Below are 10,921 nucleotides of genomic sequence, written 5' to 3'. Positions count from 1 at the left end.
ATTGTGTGTACAGTCAACCCTGTGTAAACCAGCCACTCATTGTCAAGGAGAATTCAGTTTGCTAATTTAAAAAGGTTTTTATTTTATTTTGAAAAAGGGAGGTGCGGATTGTGTAACAAGGGTTTTTTTGTGTTGTTTTGATGGGTTTTTTTGTTTAAGCTTTCTTTTTGTTACTGATTTTGTGCAAGGGTAAAATAAACAAAATATAATGTAGGCCCTAAGTAAGACGATGAAGATCGAGTGCCATAGTAGAACAAATGCATGGGTCGAAGACCGAGTGCCATAGTAAAACAAACACACGGGTCGCTGCCACTCGGAGAACGAGCGGATGCTTCTACTGCAAGTTCCCATTAACGTTCATATTGTTACTTTGTTACAGATTAGGTGAACAAAACAATGACCAGTCACCTCACACACGATTTGTGCATGAGTTGTGGGCAGGGCTTATAGGTTTTGACGGATCAGGCTTCCCTCACCAGCTGTTGAAAAATTGCTAGGTCTATCCATTGGTCAACTAGGGTAAACAATCACTGGAGGGACCAATAACGACAAGTGAATGGATTATGACGGCCTGTCCATAGCGTGAGGGGCCGTTTCAAAATTTATGACAAAGCAACTGGCAATGCGAGACCACACCTTGCCTCCTGAGGCAGGTAAATTTGACAGTGGGTTGATAAAATAAAAGGTCCCCCTCCCAACCCCTTTCGTTCTTTTTTGTGTGTGTAATTTGTGTTATCTTTAAACAATTTCAGCGAGTGGTTGGCGGGTGCTCTGGTGTGGGTTTACTTCTTCTTTCCTATCAATCATCTATTGTCCTTATCTCCCCTTCTTCTTTTTTGTGTTTGTTACCCTCTTGTAACCCCTCTAATCTTCTGGCACTCATATGACCTTATAATGCAGTTGCAAGCACCGTAAAACCTCTACTAAAACTTAACTAAAACTATCTCAGCAATTCTCTTTCAGTAAATTTAGCCTGTACCGGTACCATTCTGTACCTCCTCTTTTCCTCCCCAAACAAAGTTGTACACACATACACACAAACACACACACACGTGCACACAAACACACACGCACACACATACACACACCCCAAGCAGTCGATGATGAAACCAACCTCGCACAGTGGCGGTGGGTAGTGAAGGGCTCACGGGCTTGAGCCCCCCTCCCCACCCCCCAAGTCTATCCCAAGGCAAATGAAAATAACGAAATAAGCAGTTGAAACTGTTCTGATCGACCGCAATGAACAGAGAGTGATAAACTAGGTGGCTTGCTCGTTTATCCAATCACTGTTGTCCCCGCTTACAACTATAGTAACCTAACAGCCAATCTAATGTCTTTAGGGCTCAGCAATCAACCAGCCCGTTCCCACAGTCTCTCCTTAATGAAACCCCTCTTGTAAAAAGGTAGAAGACTTGAAAAAAATAACACTGCACAGAAGGCTCACGCTCTCCCAGTCCTGACAATGGGGTGAAAGTTTACGACACACTTTCCCCCAGTGGCACAGTTACCTATGCGCCCATTGTTCTATTTTCTGCAACTACACGACCCTATCCACCTCATACATGGTGTGTGTTTGGAGTGCTGTGTGTTTGTGCCGCCTAGATTTAACAATAATCAAATAAAAAATAATTAGAGAAATTTGGAGGTGAAACGGCTTCATCCCCACCATCCAGAAGAATTTAACGTAGAACAAAGAGATGGCAGACAAAGGTGACTCTTCTCTTTTGAATGGTTCTCAAAATGCCGTGGCTCGCAGTGAGTATAGAAAAATCATCACTGTGTTGTTCTTATTGCTTGCTTTTTGGTGGTAAAGAAGTGGAAGAAACCTAAGCCCCACCCAAATCTAGGTTCACCCACCGCCACTGACCTCGCATCCCCTAGTGACGTAGCCCATCTGGCGCTAAGCTGCAAAGCGGGCCCGCCGCAGCGAGGCCAAAAGCCCAAAGAGCAAGTGCAATATCTTAGTCGTAGGAGTAGAGAATCTTTGGCATTAACGTACGGAATTGCGTGTATAGCAAAGAATAATTGTGTGCATATAGCAAAAAAAAAGTATTGGTGCACGCAATTGCGTGTGTATAGCTATATAAATGTGTTGGTGCACGCAATTGCGTGTGTATAGAGCACTATATAAATGTGTTGGTGCACGCAATTGCATACGTATAGACACTTTCCCTATGTGGAAAACTATTAATAATGTTCTCTCTCTTTCTATTCCTTCTGGCACTGTGACATCACAAGTGGTCGCTCGCAGAAATCAATGCTCACTCGGGGGTCTTTGAACTGTTGTGATAGTAGGGAAAGCTATGTTGGCCCCATTATCTTTTCCTAGGCCTTGTCAGTTGAATTAAAAAATGTCTGCCTACCATACAAACTATAAAGACCTTGAGTTGCATCGACTATTGCAAATGGTATTTGGCAATCATTAGATCTTGTTTTTTTCATGTAAATGTGTTTATAATAATCACAATTTTATTTTAATAATGTCACTGCCGTTTTCATTTAAGTATCACTGTCCTTTTTTTAGGGAATTTAGTTATGAACATGAGGTAGATTCAAACTCTTGGATTATTCTTTCCACTCTAGTTTACCTCTGTTTTTGTACCACTACATCTACTTGTAGAAATAGATCTATATCCATGTCACTGATGTGAAAAGGGTAAGTTAAAATTATCTTCATTCAAAGTGAAATGAATCTTAACTCTTTCCGGACGTAGCTTTTTTGGGGTCTAGACGTAATTAACTTGGGGCTCGATTTGGCTACACAGGTGATGTACAAAATATCTTCATATAAGCATAACCATCACTCAAAATGTTACACAATATGATATATAAAATTGAAGGAAATTGAATGAGGAATTCATTCCAACATGAAACTAGGATTAATTTTGAACATAAGTATGCCTTTGAAGGGTTAGAAATGGTGATGGTGATGAGAAGAATAAATTTTGACGGAAAAAATTACTTTCTCCAAACATGTGAAAGCAAATCAGCATAGTTATCTTATCATATAGGCCTACAGGCCAAATTTCTGAATGCGCAGCTTTTTATTTGAAAGCAATATTCCAATTTTTATTTGAGTTGTGATATTTATACTGAGTCAAGTTACATGGTTGTGTTGATGCAAGACCCCAAGAACTAATTCACTCGTTTTTCCCCAAACCCACACTTTGACAAAGTGAAACTAGATGTATCCGTTTCCTAAATCCTTTCCAAGTTTTCAATAACAATAAAAAGTAATTATAAATGAAGGATCATTATAAAATGAAACAATACTTGGGCACCCTGTCACAGTGGATATATCGGCGATACGTCCGGAAAGATTTAAGCAGATATAGATCTGTATGTAGGCCTGTTTTAGAAGATGTGAAAGTTTTATTTTTAGGCCTATATGTTTGATGAGATTAAGTTTTGAGAGAATCTGGATCTTACAGATATTTTTCCTTGTAATGTGAGGGCGGCAAAAAGAAAAAGAAAGACCCTGATCCAAGCAAAATTGATTATTTATTGGTAGTCTAATGTTTACCACTGTAATACATTTTAGCCACCAGCTTGTCAAGTATTATGATAAATTCAAATGTAAAGGTAGTATATATATTGATTATATCATGAGGTTCTTTTATCCCTTAAGATTAAAGAATACAAACTGCTCCTTCAGTGCAGTATCTAGTGCTACCCTCTTCCTTTGGCCTATACCACTCTGAATGTCTTTCCGCTCTCTCCCTCACAATAGAATTGCCCCCCCCCCCGCCCTTAGTTAGATAAATAAAACAGAAAACTTGATTCACTTTAAGGTATTTTAGTTGTTCTCAATAACAGTCTGATGGACATGAGCATTTTAGATTGATAGTTGTACCTTGGAATCCCTGTTAAATGAGACCGGTAGTAATTTTGTGTTTGCAGTATTATTGGTTTTATTTCTGTGTTTATTTTATCAGTTTAGTTCAAAATGAAAATTTTCTATTCCAAAGCTATCATAAACTTAGATCAAGGGTAATGAAGAGAACTGACTGTGTGAGGCAAACATCCCACAATATAAGTATATTTTTATTTGGTTTATTGGTTTATTCTGTTGCAATATTTCATTTAAAACCTTTGCCAGTCACTTAGAAAATATAAGACTTTGGTTTGTTCACTGTTTTGTTTTTTTTGGGCTAAAAATGTCTCCTGCTTTTGTCGCGTTTTGGGAAAAAAAAAGTGTAACTTTCTGAGTTCTTTAAAGAGGAAAAATTGCGCTTTATGAGAAAAAATTTGACTCAGGAATCTGCCTCAGCTTTCTAGATACAATGGTACTAGTTGAGGTCTAACTTCGAAAATGGTGTTTGTGGAGAAACTGCTCAAATATAATTTCTTTTAGTTAGTTCATTGTTAGTAGATGCAAGGTTGACTGACATAGAAAACTTTTAAACTTAGTTAACTTACTGTTGTTACTTGGAACATAAAAACAATGTTCAACACTACTAACCTTCCGTCTGCCTGCGCCTACAGCTCGAGTTAGCCAAACCTGTTTCTCTCTGTGTTGTGATCCTTTCCTCAGCTTTGGGGCCCCGATGCGTTGGAATCTCACTCGTTACACAAAAACCGAGGCTCCAACTAGCCTTTTCTCCTCCTATACTCTCAGCAGGCCTCCTCTGCCTTGCTACAGCTCTCCCTTCTAAAAGTCCCCCCCCAGTAGTAACTCAGACTGCTTTTATAAACTTGCAAACAATACAACTGAACAGAAACTCACACTTTACTCACTCTCACATTTTCAGCTAAACAATACAATAGGCTAGGCCTAACCCCCTGCCACAACCAAAAACAACCAAATAGACCACACTTACTACTTTTAATTTATTGCATGTTCGACATGATCGTACAATGTGAATGATATTTTCCAGTTTTGATTTTTTGAAAGCTTTTCCAGTTCCGAAAGCTGGAAAATAATTGATTTACTCTATATTATTGTTTACCCTTTTTTTTCAGAGAAATGCAATCCAACGAGGGAAAGAAAAGATGATAAATACAAGCTCTGCTGGAATTGATTCATCCATGGATGCCCATATGGAGAATGAAGTCCAAAATTTCGATTTGAACCAGGATATGGAAGACGAGGATTTTGATGATGATGATGATGATGACGATGATATCATAATTATCCAAGATGGACCTCTTGAGCTTGACATTAATGACAATGAAGAAAACTCTGTAAGTAAAATCATGGTATGGTTATGTTGTTGTGATGTTGACATTAATTACTAATTATTATTCATGAGAGGAACTTGAGGAGAAAACTATTGTCTGCTGAATAGATCTTTATGACTTTTTTTTCATAGAACTAATTTGAATTAAGAAGCTAGAAAAGTTTTTGACTGTCAATGGTTAAAAATCACCTTGTTTCCACAGAGTATACCACAAGAGGTGGTCAAATATGTCGACTCACTTGAAGCTCAAACGCAAAATCTGGAACGAGAACTGGTGGAGTGTGATGAACTCATCAATCATTCATCTAGGCCTTATCAAGGTGAATATGATAACTAGAAATTGAATAGCTTTATCAAGTATTATGAGAAATGATGAGATATTTAGCAGTCCTTTGGACCAGATTGACTTTATGAGTCTATGTTATTGCTGCATTGAGCAAAGAAAAGCTGAACAGTTTCTGCAATTGGACTTCGGTGAATCAGTACAATATGGAAGTCCAGGGGATTCATGCAAAACATAGTTCAAGGGAATCCACACAAAAAATTGAACATTTTGAATGATATAATTGTTTCAGTACGTAGTATTGTTGTTGTTGTTTTTGGTTTTTTAAAGGAAAAAAATCTAATCTTTAGTTCGCTAATGTTTTTATCAGGTCCAGTGGATGCTGTAATTGTGTATGATGAGTACAAAGAATTGGAGGCAGCAGCTGCAGAGCAGGGAATGACAGTTGAAGAGTTAAAGCAAAAGGTAATGTAAAGTGAAAAGAGAAGTAAAACTTGACACAGTTTTTGTGTCTCATGTTCATTAAAATTTCTTTTTAAAAAATAAAAAAAATGTGCAAACTTCATTTGTATTTAACTTAACAGTAACTGCAAAATTCTATTCCTTGGGCCAGTTGTGAAGTGAATGTTAGAGCGAACATGCTGTGTACTGATCAGAAGTAAGGAATCAACTGTTGCTCTTTTTTTACTGATGGAGATAACTCACTTAGATAGTTTGTACACTACCATTAGCAACCTACTGCAGAATGTTAGATTTCTTTTGTCTTCTGTTTTGATTCACTGCAACTAGACGAAGGGGGTAATATCATAAATCAATTATTGTCATACCCCCCCAATGCATAGTAACTAATAGAAGTTTCCCTCCTTACTGTCTTTACACTTTACTTTATGTTGCGTCAATTTACACTATGATCACATTTTATTCTTGTTACAGCTTTTAAATGACATAGAAGGAGAAAGTTTCACAGAAGACGATGTGGACAAGGAATACGAAGAATTTCTCCAACTTCAAGAGGAGTTAGCTCAGCTACGAGCAGAGACAGCAGACATTGTTAAAGACAAAGAGTTGCAACAGACTGATGATAAACTCTTGGCTATTGAGGTAAAACAAAAAGCCAAAAAATAAGCATAATAACAATTTTAAACACTTACAAAATGCGGTTTCTGTCTTTTAAAGATATGGTGCCTTATTTTAGAACTAGGGACAGTATGTCTTGCTCAAGGACACATCTAAGTGATACCTATCTAGAGCAAGCGGCCCAGACAGTCAATGCTTCTGAATCGGTGAAGCATAAGATTTTATAAGACACACAAACTAGTGCATGTTTTATCAGTTTCGTAAATCAAAAAGAAATGGAAAAGAATTCTCTTTAACAATGTTTTGGTATTATCAATCCAGCTCTTCACATCGAGATCAGTACCAAGGGAGAAATTTGCTTCAAAGTCCTGTTGAATAAGACTGTTGAACAATAATGAGGCACGAATCCAGACTTTCCAGCTCATATTTTAGACTTGCTGAAAATTACATTACTGTGAAATAGAATGTAAGTGAAATACTGCCTCATTTATTGCCTGTTCATGCTGGTATTCAGTGAGTCTTTTGCTTCTACAAAAAAAATATTTTTTAAGAAACCATATTAATTCACAACCAGACTGTTAGATCTCTCATTTTTTTCCCCCACCCACTCACCCAGGCTCCTGACACTGACAGTAAACTGGATAGGAGTTCTTCCCCACATGAGAATGGTGTCAATGAAGAAGTCTTCATAACTGATGTGAGCGATGCCTTGACAGGAGCACCCAGTGATGATAGAGTCAGTAAAGATAATATGGATAGTGAAGTGGAAGGTGTGTTTTCTGTTTGAGTATTTTTGAGTCATTACAAACTTTCAGAGAATGTGGAGTAGAAGCCAGTAAAAATGATCTCATCGGTTGCTTCTTGGTTTTTGTCATCATCTAAAATGCCGTACTGTTTGAGTTTATTAGTAGTCAAGTCACCTATCTGTGTTTGCAGGCCAACACAATAGGTTTACTGGTCTCCCTGCCACTTCTGTCCTGCTGTAGAGAGCTCTGTAAAGGCAGCAGACTTCAGAAACAAAATGATGTATCTCATGTTGATAAAACTTTTTGTCTGCAAATAAGGTATTTTTACCTTCACTCTCAGCATGGCTACATGTTTCAAGTCATTATTTCATAGAATATTTCTTTTGTTATGTTGGTATATATTTTAAAAAACCTGTAGTTGATCAGGGTTTTATTGTTTGCAAAGAGCTGTGAATTAAATTTTGCTTCTCTCTTCAACAGCTTCTAATTAAGACCTATTTTGTGTTTGTATTATGAGCAGCTGGGCCCCTGGTAGCCGTCTCTGTGCTGTCCAACATGAGGGATTTTATCCAGGAGCAGCTGAAGAACTCGGAACAGTCATACCAAGTCCGTAAACAGAGACTCCTGCAGGTGAGAGTGGAGGCACTTAGGGATGAGAAGTTATGTGCATGAGAGCTCTCATTCATTACTTTTTATGGTGGTACATAATATTTTGTAACCCCCAAACTACCCCCTATATATGTGTGTTTCATACATTTATTCAAGTGTGATATCCTTTGAATTAATTTTGCTCCAGAACATGGAGATTCACAGAAATCAAGAAGAGAAGAGGATGCTTCAAGATGAGGAAAAAAGGAAGGAGTTTCAGCTGATGCTGGAAGATGAAGAAAGACAGCTACAGCTTAAAAAGGAAGAGCTTGAAAGGAGAATGGAACAGGAGATCAAAGAGATGGATGAAGTCACTTTACAGGAGTTGAATTTACAACAAGTAAGAGCTCAGTACTCATTTGAAGATTTTGTCTGACTGAACATTTTAGTGGGACATGATAAAAAGCCGCTTTTGTGAGGCGGGCTGACAAAATTAGTCACTTCTCGCAATCCACAAATGGAGATATTGGTAAAAGTTAAAAAATCAACACTAGAGTCAAAATTGTAGATTTTCTATTGATGCTATATTCTTTCAGTATAACATGCCTTTCATTATTGCAAACTTATAAATTGTAAAACCCACACCTATAAGTGTGATGTATCTATTTCCATAGGGCTCAAATTCAAGAAGTAACTCATTTTGTCAGTGTGCTTCACATTTAATAAGTCACTTGCTTCTTTGTTTGTGTTTATCTTTTTTTTTACTCCATTCATTTGTCTATATCAAACAGGTCTTTTGGCTCTTTAGATTCTTTAGTCTCATACTGTCATTCAGTGACTTGTGATAAATTGTGCACACTTATATGGTCTTGGCTTTTATGAAAAACCCCACTTAATTATTTGCTTTTGAGGTAGTTTTAAAGTACTGTGCTTCTTACACATTTTTTTTCTTCTTTTTATCTATTTTGTAGCTTTTAAAAAGTATTGCAAGACATTGAATGTGCTGGTGTGCTTTTCTTTAACTGAAACAAATGGGATTGTTACAGGCAGAAATAGAGAGGTGGTCAGAAGTTTTGGAAGAGGAGCGCCGTCAGTTTGAGACTTTTCGCAAGGAAGCCGATGCTCTGGAAGATACAAGCAAACAAAAAGCTGCAACGGAAATACAGAGAAGATACAGAGGTTTTAGGTTTGTGAGAATTAGATTCCAGCTTTTGCTTCATTGTTGTTTGTTATAATGTTTTGGAATGTTTCAAGATATGTTGTTTGTAGTGTCACTCCTGCACACACAACACATTCGTTATTATGTGAAATTGATCTTTGATGATATGTAATACTGTTTTTACTTTGCTTTTATAGTGTTTCTAAGTGTTCAGAAGATTTGGTTCTGAGGATCTTTGCACCGACTTCTGTGAAAACTGACTTGCGTGTTATTACAAGATGAAGAAGACAACACCCATATGTTATCTTGTTTCTTCCAACGAACTACTCTGCCAATGCAAAAAATGCTTCAAGGGGGCTTTTTCATTCAAAACTGGTGTTTATTCTTACTGGGGTACATTAACCCAAAATTGTTCATAATTACATATGTTGCACTGTGCAATTGCTAATGGTTTCGCCAACTTTTCTTCAGTTGATTAGAGGGTGCCAGTGGTTGGTGCCTTTTTTTTGTCCATTTATATTATCTCTTTGCTGACATTACATGACTCTCCTGCATATTACGTGCTTATAGACTTAATCAAACAAACACAGATCTACATTTTTCTTCACAGGACACGTAAAGAGATGGCAAGCACAATCCAGGAATTGGAAGAAATGAAGGAACTGAAGAAGAAGGAGCGCTATGATGTGAGACTGATGGAGGTGGAGTATGAGATCAAGTACAGGGAAGAGCAATTGAAAAAGTGAGTCCACGGTTGGTTAAAGATTTTATTCGCTTGTGTTTTTGTTCAACTTTATTTTAGATTTTTATCAATGTTTATTTGTGTCACGACGCGGTGGAATCAGGCGCTCATCAATTTTTGGGCATGTGGAGTTACTGGTATCATCTTAAAGCTTGTCCGTTTGTCTTGCCTTCGATGAAAAACGTACCCATTTATTTTGTATAGAAGATGGGATATCCGCAATTGAAGGCTGTGGAGGTCGCCTTGTTTCAGAGGCTAAATTAGGGACAAAATGGCTGCCAAAGTTTGGTTAGTTCCATAGTTTGAGAGTCCATGGTAACTAAAAACTTACATTTTCGTGCCTTTAATCAATGTTTCTCAGTAAAATCCTCACAGAAATGTGTTCATGAATTGACATTAAAGGTGTTGAGCCAAAAGAAAAAAAAATCTATAAAAATAGTCAAACTGATGGGAAAATGCCAGTTTCTTCAATTTCAATATTTTGATGAGTGTCTGATTTCACAAAACTGCCTCACATAAGTTTACAGTTTACATTTGTTTGGTTAATATGAATCTCTGGTTATTTTGGATGTGTTAGTGTATATTATGTTTGTTTGTGTTCATTTTCATGTACATGTTAGGGTGTATGTAGGGAAGTATGTGGAGTTCATGTGGGATGAATGTTACTTTTAAATTCCTATCTGTTATGTATAAACAGATGTTTATGTTTATGATGCACATACTCTTTTTTTTTTTTACATGTGCTTTAGCACGTTTTACTAAGAATCTCTTTTGTACCCCATCTAGATTGAGGTGTTTTGAAAGGTTCTACCTCTGAGATTTTATATTCTGTGAATTTAACATGACTAATTTTTGTGTTCTTTCTCAGAGAAAAGGAAGAAAACGAGAAGAAGGAGAAAGAGGAACAACTCCAGAAGGACGAAGAAGAAAGGCAAAAGGAAATAGAAAGAAAAAAGAAAGAAGAGGAAGAAAAGCTGAAAGAAGAAGTGAGGAAAGAAGAAGAGAAAAGAAGAGAAGAAGAGAGGCTGGAAGAAGAAAGAAAGAAAAAAGAAATGGAAGAGAAAAAGAAAGAAGAAGAGCGACAGCGTAAAGAAGAAGAGCGATTAAGGAAAGAAGAAGAAAAGAAACAGAAAGCTGAAGAGAAGA

General features: G+C 37.1%; 1 protein-coding gene across 1 annotated transcript in view; it reads left to right on the top strand.

The window, feature by feature from the left end:
• The window catches only part of LOC106012770 (trichohyalin), an 11,727-nt gene extending 845 nt beyond the window's left edge, over positions 1-10,882 (top strand). The window contains exons 2-12 of the mRNA XM_035971748.1: positions 4,963-5,184; positions 5,383-5,500; positions 5,834-5,928; positions 6,397-6,564; positions 7,157-7,310; positions 7,807-7,916; positions 8,083-8,274; positions 8,921-9,060; positions 9,644-9,775; positions 10,644-10,706; positions 10,843-10,882. Of these exons, the coding sequence (XP_035827641.1) occupies positions 4,993-5,184; positions 5,383-5,500; positions 5,834-5,928; positions 6,397-6,564; positions 7,157-7,310; positions 7,807-7,916; positions 8,083-8,274; positions 8,921-9,060; positions 9,644-9,775; positions 10,644-10,706; positions 10,843-10,882 (1,404 nt within the window). The 5' untranslated portion in view covers positions 4,963-4,992. The remainder of the gene's footprint in view (positions 1-4,962; positions 5,185-5,382; positions 5,501-5,833; positions 5,929-6,396; positions 6,565-7,156; positions 7,311-7,806; positions 7,917-8,082; positions 8,275-8,920; positions 9,061-9,643; positions 9,776-10,643; positions 10,707-10,842) is intronic.
• Positions 10,883-10,921: the final 39 nt, after the last annotated feature.

The sequence above is a fragment of the Aplysia californica genome, unplaced genomic scaffold (assembly GCF_000002075.1).
Source record: "Aplysia californica isolate F4 #8 unplaced genomic scaffold, AplCal3.0 scaffold00491, whole genome shotgun sequence".
In the NCBI taxonomy this organism is placed as follows: Eukaryota; Metazoa; Mollusca; class Gastropoda; order Aplysiida; family Aplysiidae; genus Aplysia; species Aplysia californica.
The sequence above is the reverse complement of the archived record's forward strand: the minus strand, read 5'-3'. Positions and strand labels throughout refer to the sequence as shown.